The 13442-nt window shown below is 38.8% G+C and overlaps 1 protein-coding gene across 1 annotated transcript; it reads left to right on the top strand.

The window, feature by feature from the left end:
- The first annotated feature begins 993 nt into the window (after positions 1-993).
- DKK1 (dickkopf WNT signaling pathway inhibitor 1) lies at positions 994-3966 on the top strand. Its single transcript, XM_016154349.2, has 4 exons — positions 994-1361; positions 1607-1772; positions 2846-2989; positions 3116-3966. Exons 1-4 carry the CDS (start codon positions 1119-1121, stop codon positions 3367-3369), a joined length of 807 nt encoding a protein of 268 aa, XP_016009835.2. The 5' UTR covers positions 994-1118; the 3' UTR covers positions 3370-3966.
- Positions 3967-13442: the final 9476 nt, after the last annotated feature.

The raw sequence follows: 13442 nt of genomic DNA, 5'->3' as shown, positions 1-13442 counted from the left end.
TGGCCTTAAGGGTTTCTTATCTCCCTGCATTAACCCACCACTGAGAAGGGGGAACCAGCGAAGGACGATTGACCCGGCCGTTGGACCCTGTCCGCTTTTGCTCTGGCCACTTTGATCTCGCCTGTCTGCCTAATCAAGTTCATCTACTGCTGCGACTGCTCAGATTCAAAGAACAACATTAAATAGTTTGATTATCGGATGGTCATTTCCCTCCTTTCTCCGCTGTGATCTAATTTCCAAACACAAGTCTCACGCCTCCCTTTCTAAACTTCCCATCAAAAGAGAATTAGTTCTTCTTCCTTCTACCCCTCGTTTGATGTGCAAATTTCCTTCCCTTTGCACATTTTTCTCGTGGTGGCGCGGCGGGAAGGGGGTGGTGAAGGAAGGAAGAGGGGAGGAAATCAACGAACTTAAAGCCAAGGACCTCAGCCCCAATCTGCAAACCCGTGACTCTAAAGGGTTAATTAGCAATTGCACTGTGCACCTGGCCCTTCCCAATGAAAGATTTTGATATAGACTTTGAATTACTGATCGTGTTGTATTTAATACTGAATATTATTTATGTGTACAATAAAAATATCAGTACAGGCATAAGAGAGAGGAGAAAAGAGCTTTTGCAGATAGCATCATGATTCCATTCTGAAAAGTATTTCAGATTACGATAACTCCTATTGCGTGGCAAGGACACCCGAGTTGCCAAAGTTCCTCCTCCCTCTGGCATTTATTAAAGTCGTCTGCTCTAATGCTCACTGATTACAATCACCCCGAAGGTGAGCTGGACGAGGGGAACGACTGCACTAAGGAAGGGCGGGGTGAAGAGTGTCAAAGGCCCCCCTTCAAGTACACAAACACACCCCGTCCCAGCCCCTCCCAGAGCTTTGAAATCCCATCCCGGCTTTGTTGTCTCCCCCGGAGGGGCTGGAATGCTCAGAGCCCGCAGTATAAAGGCAGCCGCGGTGGCAGTGGCGGCACAGTGCTCCATGCCTCCCGCAGTTGGGACGGTGTTACTGCTGGAGGCTCCCGGAATCCCGACTCTGCAGCCGCGCCTGCCCGGCTTCGTGGGGATCAGGGTTGCAAAGTGATATTCCTCCTTTCTCTATCTCTCGAGTTCTTCCGAAATGAGGGCTCTGGGAGCAGTGGGAGCTGCCCGGGTCCTGGTCGCCCTGGTAGCGGCAGCTCTCTACGGCCACTCTCTGCTGGGAGTGAGTGCCACCTTGAACTCGGTTCTCAACTCCAACGCCATCAAAAACCTGCCCCCACCACTGGGCGGCGCTGCCGGGCACGCAGGCTCCGCAGTCAGCGCGGCTCCGGGAACTCTCTATGTTGGAGGGAACAAGTACCAGACCGTTGACAACTACCAGGTGAGAGGGGTCTCAGGGATCTAGGAACGCTGTAACCCTGAAGAGGTATCATCTATGGAGAAGGGTGTAAAACGAACATGCCGAGTGTGTGCGGTTCAGGGTGCGTTTGGAAACTGCATTTGGGAGGAGTGGGCAGCAGTAGCTTTCGGACAGATGGGTGGAAAAGAACTGTAATGAGCGTCCAGGTCCAGGAATTAGGGTACCTGGATGCCTAGGTGCCTCATCCTTTCCGGGCTCCCTTCCAGCAGCCGTACCCGTGCGCGGAGGACGAGGAGTGCAGCACGGATGAGTACTGCGCGAGTCCTACCCGCGGAACGGGCGCCGGCGCGCAGATCTGCCTCACCTGCAGGAAGCGCCGAAAACGCTGCATGCGTCATGCTATGTGCTGCCCTGGAAATTACTGCAAAAACGGTGAGTTCCTTAGGTCCCTACCTGACTCGAACTGTCCCGCCTTTGCTCACCTGCAGATGGGAGAAAACGTTTTCTGCTCTGCAAATGAGGCGGCGCCACCCGCAAATGGGTATTCAGTGTGCAAGTTTCTCCTCAAATATCATTGCTAGTGTTTATTTCAGAGGAGAGAAAAGTACAGGTCTTGGAGCTCCTTATCTTCCTCTGTGTTCCTCAATCATTTAACACGATGGCTTATCTCGGAGTGTACCCCTCCATAAAATATGTTTTTAAATTGGGACAGCCTTTATGTCAATTGAGAAAGAAGATGAGGAGATGAGATTATACAGAGTCCAAGAAAAGCACTGTTAAAGTTTAGTTGCTCTGTTCATTTTTCTTACAGTGCCCATCTCATCTCTGCCAGTCAGGAGAGTTCTGGCCTCTCCATACCACCCCCTGCCTCCATCTCCTGCTACCTTAAAATAAGTACTCCTCTCCCCAACCACAGATCCACTAAAATTCGATGTCTCAAATAGGTAGACCCAGAGAGCCAAAGAAGATTCCAGAAATAAACTTAAGGCTGGTGATCCTTCTTAGGACACGGTAATACTCCGGGATGAACTAACTAGATCTCTGTAATATAGAAATTACACAGGAAAGTAACTGATGGGTGAGATTGCAATCTTCCAGGCAGCTAGTATTATATTTGCTTAACTTAGTCTAGCAGTATCCATATAGCACCAAGAGCAGAGAAGTTATTTTTAAAAACAATTTTTAAGTGACCAATTTTCTGTTTCTTACCCCAAGGGTGATATAAAAGTGGGCAGAAGTCTCACTATCACTACCTCAGTTGGTAAGAAAGGATTTTAAATGACTATATTGGGGATGTTGTATATGCCTGACACTGTACCATTGATGCTTCTGTCCATCTGGGGATTTGCCTTAACACTAGGGAAGAAGCTTGGCTTATGGTTAAAATCATGTCACTGCAATGAGGTCTCTCAAGTTGGTGTCAGCATGACAGATTGCCACTATTGCAGCTGTAAGTAGAAGAACATTACAGCTTGAGAGTTAATCACTGTCTCCTGCTTTCTTAGGAATATGTATGCCTTCTGATCATAATAATTTCCATCGAGGGGAAATAGAGGAAACCATCATTGAAAGCTTTGGTAATGATCACAGCACCCTGGATGGGTACTCCGGAAGAACTACACTATCTTCAAAAACATATCATAACCAAGGTAGGTTAAGGGACCTTAAGACTCATTCTTCTTTGTTAACACCTCAGATGTGTCTTCTGGATCTTAATGAAATAATGCCTATTTAGCAGTGACAACATACTTTTCTTATTGTCTCTTCTTTCCTAGGACAAGAAGGTTCTGTCTGTCTCCGATCATCAGATTGTGCCTCAGGGTTGTGTTGTGCTAGACATTTCTGGTCCAAAATCTGTAAACCTGTCCTCAAAGAAGGTCAAGTGTGCACCAAGCACAGGAGAAAAGGCTCCCACGGGCTGGAGATATTCCAGCGTTGTTACTGTGAAGAAGGTCTGTCTTGCCAGATGCAGAAAGATCATCATCAAGCCAGTAATTCTTCTAGACTTCACACCTGTCAGAGACACTAAGCCAGCTGTCCAAATACAGTGGACTCCTTTATATAATATATGCTATGAAAACCTTTTGTGACTCACCAGATCAACCCTTAAGGATGTACAAATTCTGTGATTACAATTAAGCATTCCTATAATACCTTCTGAAAAATCTGGAGTGTAAGAGCTTTGTTTCTTTATGGAACTCTTCTGTCACTGATTGCAGTAAATTACTGTGTTGTAAATTCTCAGTGTGGCACTTACCTGTAAATTCAGCTTTTAATTATTTTTTCTAAAGGTGCTGCATTGTCTATCGTTCCTCTTGTGACATAAATTTTTGTGCACATTGATTGTTATCTTGACTTTGATATATATTCTATATTGAATTGTAATAAATAATATCAGCTCTACTTCATAAAAGCATAACCCTTTCCCTTTTTAATTCTAGAATCTAGAATGCAAAAAGCTTTTGGAATGACAGATGTTAGGTATCTAAAATTTATCATGAAAATACTAGCTTATTTTCTGAAATGTACTAACTCAGTGCTTAGATTAAATTTATCTCTAGGCTGTGGAAGTCCTTGAAATAAAATTTTACATTTAATACCATGAAATGTTACAAGTATAGATAAATTTTGGCATTGCGACCTTAGGGTTGTGTGTGTGTTCTACAAGAAGAGCTATGTGAAATGTTTAAAGATAATTAGAGAAAGATATTGTCTAAATATAAGACAATATTGATCAATTCTAGAGTAATTTTAAAGGAATAGGTGGTCTTCATTAACGAACTCAAATGATCATGGTGTATGAGATTAAATCTTACTAGTTTCAAAAATAGTTTCTAATAAATTAATAACTTATTAATAAATTAATAACTGTTGGGCAACAAAGGAAATTTTCCACAAAAGTCATATCAGAAAAAGGATGTAGATGTGTGGACATACAGTTAACAAACACGTGCAGATTTTGTACCAAGTTATTTTAAAGTATCTTAAATACAACATCATGCCAGGAAGACTTGTTCTAATTATTTTGACTTTAAAATAATTATGAAGTAAAAACCACAAATCTTCCTTCATGCCCTTCTTTTCATCTCTTTCTAGGTGAGTTGAATATTTCAATTTTGGCTTCCCCTGAATTCTATTGATGAGAATAAGGATAAGAGTATATTGTTCAAAGGAAAACCCACAGAAACGAAATCAAACTGGCTTTACATTTTTTATCTGCCAGCTTTGATACTGGCAACTAATAAGAAGGAAAAAACAGCTGTCTCCATTTACACTTATTCTGTAATATTCTAAAAGTCTACATGAAAACCACAAAATGTCAGATTTAAAGCACTCCAAAGGATAGTCAGTCACTGATTAATTGTTCAACAAGTTTCCTTAAATAATGCAGATGTCCTAGAATGTTTGTTTCAGTATTCCTGGAAGTGGTTCAATTTCAAGGGAATCAGCCAAAGGGCCACAAGGGTTGGTTGGCTCTTCATTGAGAAGGGAACTGGCAGTATGTTTGTTGTTACATTCTTTTCAGCTTCTTGACCCTGGAGAAACTTTTTATGTGTGCCAGAAGGCCAATTCTAAGGCCTGCCATCTCTAGTAAAACACAACAGAGGAGAAGAAACAGAAAACTTTCTTTGAAAAGTAGAAAGACGGTCCTCTATTTAAGAGGTCAGAGAAGTGAACATTTAAAAGGGTTGGTTATGGGGTCCCTTTCTACAGGAACTAACTGTAGCCAGAGATGCTCCATCTCTGCACATCTTAATACATCAATCCTAATTCTAGCCATTTATATTTCCCATCCTATGATGAAATGAGAAACCAGCTAAGAAGGGACACCTCTTCTTGTCCAACTGAGCTGTTAAGAAGAGATAAAAAGAAATTCTACACAGTTATAATGATGAAAAAGAATATTAAGGAAACTAGATACTTTATTAACTGGTTATGGAGGCTGGAAGATAGAAGTCAGATACAATACAAATTTAAAAGAGGATCGTTTAAGGAATTGCCAACATTTTAGATAGTGGCTGCTTATGATTTTACTTTTAAACAATTTATTTGAATGGAAAATATATGCACTTAGGAATGCATTCACAAGGCATTTGATCGAATGGTAGCATACTCTACACACTGCCCTGCTGCTTGCTGTTTTCATTTTACGTGTCTTGCAGATCACTCGGTATAACAGAGCAGTGACTCCTTCTTTTTAATGACTGCCTCTAGAGGGGAGTATGTTGGAATGGCTATGCCATAATTTATTTAAGGAGTCATTATTGAGAAACATTTAAATTGTTTCCAGTGTTTTTGCTATAACAAATATTGTGCCATGAGTATAGCATTTTCTGTGTGTCCTTTTGCTGTCAAAGTTGTAGGGTGAGATAACGACTGATTTCTGAAGCAAAATCAAAAAATGTACTTTCTGTCAACACCCATAAGAGGTTGCATGGGCAAAATGTCAAGATGCCTGCATATCACTGTTCTACTAATGACTAAACTCTTGCTAAATTATGTCAAAGAAGACAGAGGAAAATACAGGCTTATTCTAACAATTTCACAGGAAACAGTAATCTCTGACATTCAGTTAAAGGTAGACTTTTTCTAATTCCTTTGATTTTAAAATAATTATTAAATAAAATGACAAGTCATTTTCCATCCCTTTTTCTTGTTTTGCTAAAAGAGTTAAATAGTTCAACTTTTGTCTAACCTGAAACCAATTAATAAGAGTGAGGACAGAGAAATATTGCTTAAAAGAAAATATAGATATGCAGCCTAAGTATGCTTATTCATATTTCAGCATATCAAATACACACTCATGGATTTTTCCTATGGTAAATCACATTGCACCAATTCAATCACTGAATTAGTAACAGTTATACTGTTATAAATTGTGTCAATTTTAGTATTTCTAACTGCATAGTTGGATTAGCTCTCATAGCCACTTATGAAAATTTAGGGTAGATAATTAAATTTTCTTTCATTTTTTAAACTGGATATGTTATCTAACTTTATCATGCTACCAACTTTCTTTTATACTCAAAGAAAAATGGACAATGCTACCATTACATTTATAAAATATGTTCCATTTAGTGGAGGGTTATAATCTGTATACCTTCTAATATACTTTTCTGAGTACAGTACCAAAATACGATACATTATTTATCTCCACACACACACACAAAACAGGAAATGAATAATCTACATAATTTAGGCACCTGATGGTTATCCAAGGTGTGTACATATGTAGGCCTTTACATGTTTGTCCTAATGGCAACTGCTTAGAAATAATCATATCAATAATTGAAGACTAAAATCTAGGTAATGCTAAAGAATCTTAATTTAATAAACAATGAGTCTGTCATGCTCAGTAAGCACTACGCTGGCATTTAAAATGATGTACACAGTAAAACTACTATTTGGCAAATGATGTACACAAAAAACTACTATTTGGCAAGATGATAAACAACTATGAGTGCTAGGGGTTGGTTTAGTCTAGTAGGTAGAGACACAGTCTCTGGAATCAGAGAGATCTGGGGTGGAATCAAGCCTCTCTCAATTTCTAATTTCATGATGTTGGGTAAAAGATATACCTCACTGATAATATAAAGAGAACCAAATTTAGAGTGTAGTTGTGAGAATAAACATGAATTATAATAATATTTAGCATTATGTCTAGCTCATAGTAGGCACTCAATTTTAGGTCTTTAATATTGGACAATAAAATATTTTAATAAGATATTGTATTATATATATTAACACCTGGCAGATTAATCAGCTCAAAAAGCTTAAGGGAAGCTTTGGTAGTTAAACCATTTTCTTCTTGGCATCTATCTGGACAAGATGGCAAAGCAGGTAAACACTGTGCTTGCCTCTTCTCACAACCACATCAAAATTACAACCAAACTACATAATTGAGAATCACCTGAAGTCTAGCTGAACAGAAGTCCATATCAAGCATATACAGAAGAAGCCATATCAAAACTGGTAGGAGCAGGTGAGCCAGTAAATAGGCTGGTCCCACACCCACATGTGGCAGCTAAAATCAAGAGAGATATCTTAGCTGCAGAGCTCCCCTATGAAGAGCGAGAGGTCCCAGCCACACATGAAGCTGCCCAGCCCAGGGTTCCAGTGCTAGCAAGAGATGTCCTCACAACTGGCTATGAAAACCAGCAAAAATTGTGACTGAGTGAGACTAGGGCTGCTGGAGTCCTATACATTCCTCTTAAAGGACCCACACACTGACTTACTTGCTAAAGGACTTACTTGCTCTGACCTCCAGTGATGGAGCAGGAACTCCAAAGGGGCCAGGGACATATGGGGAGGAACTGAATTGCCTGGCTTCAGGGCAAAGTCTGGAGGGGCAGCTTTCTTCCAGACAGAAGTGCTGGCAGAGCCATTGCTCCTTTGTTGAGTCCACCGCTTACACAGTGTGCAGACCAAGTAGATACAATGCAGACCAAGCAGACACAATGTCTGAGTATCCGTCAACCTAGATAACACTGTTTGCTCTGCCCAAGTGATTCCCTGAGATTCTACCCAACTCAACTTTAAGGACCACCCAAATCTCTTCCTGTTTTTTTGTTTTGTTTTGTTTTAATACAAATGGCCTGTCTTGGCTCATGCTATAGACTTTCCTAAGATCTCTCAAAGGTTTACGAACTCCAAACAAGCAGTGTCTGGCCCTGTACCTCTTGCTAAGAAGCCCCAAGCCCAGCACCAGTGGCAGCCAGCCTTGATTTGTAGCTCAGCCTCTCCCAGGTACCTCCAAGCCCAGCACAAGTGGCAATCATCTGCAGATCCCTCTGTAGGTAATCCAGAGTAGACTCAGGCAGGGCAGCAGTTAACATTGACCTGCAACAGAGCCCCTCTCAAAAAGCACCAGAACCAACACACCCAGTGGCCAGCTTTAACCACACCAGAGTACTACCCAATCATCTCAACAACAAGGGCAGACCTGGCAGGTTCCAGAGCAAATCCTGCTCTGTAGAGGCAGCCCCTCTGCTGTAATCATAGTCAGTCCTCACAACCAATCAGCATGAAGGTAAATTTCTGCCATTGATGTGCAAACAGCAACCAAGGCCCAACGACAACAGGAGGGCACACACAACCCACACAAAAGACTCACCTCGAATACTTGGCTCAAGGGATCAGGGAAACTGCACCACTGGGCCCCACAGAACACCTACTACATAAGGTCACTCTACTAAGACTAGGAAACATAGCGGCCCTACCTGATACAAAAAAACAAACACAGGGAAACAGCCAAAATGGGGAGACATAGAAACATGTCCCCCTTGGAAAAAAAGCTCCAGAAAAAATAAAAACTAAGCAAAATGGAGACAAGCAAGCAACTAGAAGCAGAGTTCAAAACACTGGTTATAAGGATGCTCAAAGATCTCAATGAAAATTTCAACTGAGGTATGAAATATAAAAGTGAAGATAGAAAACATAAAAAAGAACCAGTCAGAAATGAAGAATACAATAACTAAAATAAAGAATACATTAGAGGGAATCAATAGTAGATTAGATGAAGCAGAGGATTAAATAAGCAATTTAGAAGATGAAGTAGCAGAAAACAGCCAATCAGAATAGCAACAAGAGAAAAGAATAAAAAATGAATAAAAAGAATAGTTTAAGGGGCCTCAGTGACAACATCAAGCATACCAACATTTGCATCAGAAGGAGAGCAAGGAATTGAAAATCTATTTGAAGAAATAATGATGGAAAAATTTTCTAACTTGGTGAAGGAAATAGACATACAAGCTCAGAAAACACAAACAGTCCCAAACAAGATGAACCCAAATAAGGCCATACCACAACCCATCATAATTAAAATGCTAAATGTTAAAGACAAAGGATTTTAAGAGCAGCAAGAGAAAAGCAGTTAGTTACCTTTCAGGAAGCTCCCATAAAACTGTCAGCTGATTTTGCAACAAAAACTTTTCAGGACAGAAAGGATTAGCACATAATATTCAAAGAAATAAAAAGCAAGAACCTACCAACAAGATTACTCTGCCCAGTAAAATTATCATGTAGAATTAAAGGACAGATAAAGAACTTCCCAGATTAGAAAAAGTTAAAGGAGTCCATCACAACCAAACTAGTATTACAATAAAAGTTAAAGAAACTCTAAGCAGAAAAAAAGATTAAAAATACGAATAGAATGGCAATAACTACATATCTATTGACGATTACTTTAAACCTAAATGGATGAAATACTACAATAAAAAGACATAGGGCGATTGAATAGATAAGAAAACAAGACCATTGAAAGACACACTCAGACTGAAAGTAAATGGATGGAAAAAGATATTTTATAAAAATTAAAATTAAAAAAGTTGAGTTAGTAATACTTATACTAGACAAAATAGATTATAAAACAAAGGCTATAACAAGAAACAAAGAAGGACCTAGTGATCCCACTTCTTACTTTTTAGTGGAAAAAACCCAAAACACTCCTTCAAAGGGACATGTGCATTTACATGTTCATTGCTGCATTATTTACAATAGCCAAGATATGGAAGTGACCTGGGTGTCCATCACTGGGTGAATGGATAAAGAAGAGGTGGCACATATATATAATAGAATATTACTCAATCATAAAAAAGAATGAAATCTTGCCATCTTTAACAACATGGATGTACCTAGAGGGTATTGTGCTGAGTGGAGTAAGTCAGACAGAGAAAGACAAATGCCATGTGACTACATTTACATGTGTAATCTAAAGAACAAAATAAACAAATAAAACAGAAATAAACTCATAGATTAAGAGAACATTTTGATGGTTGCCAGATAGGAGGGAGTTTGAAGGGATAGGTGAAAAAGGGAAAGAGATTAAGAAGTACAAATTGGGAGTTACAAAATAGTATGGGGATGTAAAGTATAGCATAAGGAATATAGGCATTGTTGTAAAAACTATGTATGGTGTCAGATGGGTATTAGATTTATTGGGGTGAGCCACTCGCAAGTTATACAAAAGTCTAATTACTATGTTGTACACCTGAGACTAATATAATATTGTATGTCAACTGTAAATGAAAAATAAATTATTAAAAAAACATTTTCTTCTTACGTTTCTTTTATTTCAATGACGAGAAACCATTTAAACTAGAGGAAGTCACAAGGATACATGGATTGAGGTGCTACCTCTCATGAAAATCAGTATGGAAACCATTCCGCAGACTAGTTTCATTTGCTTGCTAATGATTTCTCCTCTATTGTAATTTGCATATGTCTGCAGTCACATAAATTCTATACCCGATATCAATGACCTTCGGGCTCAGTCATATTCAGCAAACTGCTTAACATCCCAGACTATTTCAAATTTCTGGGCAAGGGTTCTGATTGGCTCAGCTTTGACCAGAATTTCACCCCTAGTCCTATTGGCTAGATTGGTTACCCAGATGCAAAAATATAAACACAGCTGGCTACATCCTATCCATCTTTAATAGAAATTCGGTAGTTCTACAAGAAGAGATGTGTAGAAACGGTAACTACATATTATGTTTACCATATATTAGTTTTGAAGGCTGAGAAGGAGTTGACAGGTAGAAAAAAAAAGAAAAGGGCTTTGAAGGCAGAGGAAGTAATTGGGCCACTAGAGCAGGACATGTCCTTTAGTTTAGACATCTTTGTAGGTGACAAAAATCTCATGTTCTTTTTCCTAACAATATAGTTAACCTTATCAGACAGCTTAGCTTCTAATCATACAGACAAAGGGACTGAATTCTAGAGCTTTCTTTAAACAAAAAGTTGGAAACAAGAAAGAAGATGGAAATTCTTTATTCAGGTAACTGCACATTTCACGTTTCTTGGTTAACTTCTTGATCAAGAAGCACCAAGTGCTATTATATCCTGACGTTTATGTGGCATATTTCAGAAAATGTTTAAAGCAAACAAAGCCAGAACTTCCACTTCACTAAGGCTGGGTCCCTTTTTGGCAACATTTAGAAACTGACCAATGTTTTTCTTTAATTCAACAGCTTTCTCCTTGCTGCTCACATCATCCCTCTTCCTTAAATGAATCTTATTTCTATTTTCTTAGTTTTCATCAATGCCTTCTCATTTCTTTCCCTTACTCTTTCCATAAGGCTCTCAAAATTTTAATTATTATTTTTAAATTTTGGTTACCTAAACTTTTGCAGTTGCATTCTCCCATACCTATGCATTTAGACCTTGTGGTTGAAACTGTTAGCTATTCCCCAAACCACTTCCTCTTTCCTCCTGAACACATTTCCCAGCCTCCCTGGCTGTCAGGTATGGTCACACCACTGAGCTTGGCTCAGGGGATGTGTTCCTGGAGACACTGTACTAACTTCTCCCCCATTTGTGGATCTCCAGTGAGATAATGACACCCCTGTGATTAAGTGGCAGAGTTTCATCAGCCTGGGTTTCTAAATAGAATGAACAGATCTTTGCTGTTCCCGCCCTCCACTTACATGAGCTAGAAATAAACTTTAATTGTGATAAACCATTGAGATTTAGGACTTTTTAATTTGCTTTGATATGCATCTCAAGTTTTACAATCCTCCCTCCTTCCCTTTTTTCCCTTCCTAAATTCTGCCCTCCTGTTGTGCCCATGTCAGAAACCTACCACTGCTCTGATGAACAATAACAGCATGAAACGGCATGGTGCAAATGAATTCACATGGTTAGTTAGCATTTAAATGAAAATATGAAAGCGCATACCATTTTGCTTGACACACAATGAGAATTCAAGGTCTATTTTTACTTACCTTTTCATAATTGGGGAATTTGCAAATAAAACCTCCTCCAAACTAAGCAATACAAGTGGGAGGAAATGATTATGATGATAACTTTTCAAGAGCACCTTTCAGGTACTAGAAGCTATGTTAGGTGTTCCCCATAGATTTAGTCATTCCATTCTCACAATAACTCTTTGATGTAAGTATGCTTATTCCTCCTATTTTATGGATGAGGAAACTGAGGCAAAGAAAGTGTAAGGTGTTTTATTTACCTGAGGTCATGTAGCTACTAAGTGACAGAGCCAGAATTTGAAAACAGATATTCTGCTCCAAAACCCAGGCTCTTAACCACTACTAATTGGGTTGGGTATTGTTATTTAATAGCTATATTAAAATATGCTAAAGATTTACCTAGTGACTTGGAAAAATGCAGCATCTCAAGTTTCTTAACTGACAAACTTTTTATACAATTTTATTTAAAAATATATTTGAAATGTAATGCCCTGTGGTCTTTCCTGTATGTTTAAATTAAAAAAAAAAGTAAAAGATTAATAAAACTGTGAAAGTTAAAAATAGTATAATCTCGTTCTTGCCCGAAGAGTTTCAAGTAATTAATCCATGAAATCAGTTAGATTTTTACGCCATTTCTCTCAGCTAAGAGGATGCTTTCTGCACAGTGGTATATTATAAACTACATTATGATAAAACACTTGCATTTAAGGCTATTACTGAGACACCTATACACAAAGTGTACTATGTTTTACAAATGTTGTTTTTGCATTTTGATTATAGTTGCCTTTAAGTTCATCCTTCAAATTATACCTTGTGTGGTGACAAATACATTTATGGTTACCATTTGCTATTTATTAACAAATGAAGACCAAGTGGTTTTAACTTCCAGAAGAAAAATGTCTGGTATACTTATATCATGGATTCATCCTAAAGAGCTAAGAATACCTGAGACACACACAAGAAAGGTACTTAAATTTAGTATTTAAGTGATTGTTTTTCTTAGAGCACAAAATTAATGAACTCACAGCACTGAGGAAGAACTTGGAGTACGAGTTTATTTTTACATAGTTTTAGGTCTTAGGATAGTGCTTGGCACAAAGTAAGGGCTTAACAAGAGGTCGTTGTGCTACAACTGTGCATTGATTCCAATGCGGATGAGCTTTCAGTGTGTCCTTGTATGAAAACTATTTTAGTCCACTTGTTAATTCAGGATGCTATAATTATACCACAAAGGTGATGTGTCTTATGCCATCAGGAAGGGATTTCCCATGCCAGTTTAGGTTCAAGAAGTAAGGTATTAAATTTCAGTTCTATATATGCTCCCAATTATATTCTAAAGGGATAATCATTTTATCACTTTCCTAGATATGTAATTCCTAAATTCCGCTCACCATCT

This window comes from Rousettus aegyptiacus, unplaced genomic scaffold, assembly GCF_014176215.1.
Source record: "Rousettus aegyptiacus isolate mRouAeg1 unplaced genomic scaffold, mRouAeg1.p scaffold_m13_p_6, whole genome shotgun sequence".
Lineage (NCBI taxonomy): Eukaryota > Metazoa > Chordata > Mammalia > Chiroptera > Pteropodidae > Rousettus > Rousettus aegyptiacus.
This window is presented reverse-complemented; position numbering and strand designations above follow the sequence as displayed.

Bases quoted from the DNA above. Each gene is read 5' to 3' on its own strand.
- DKK1 (XM_016154349.2), top strand. From the start codon at position 1,119: ATGAGGGCTCTGGGAGCAGTGGGAGCTGCCCGGGTCCTGGTCGCCCTG. The intron at 1,362-1,606 runs GTGAGAGGGGTC...GCTCCCTTCCAG, and splicing joins AGACCGTTGACAACTACCAG to CAGCCGTACCCGTGCGCGGA. The intron at 2,990-3,115 runs GTAGGTTAAGGG...CTTCTTTCCTAG, and splicing joins AAAAACATATCATAACCAAG to GACAAGAAGGTTCTGTCTGT.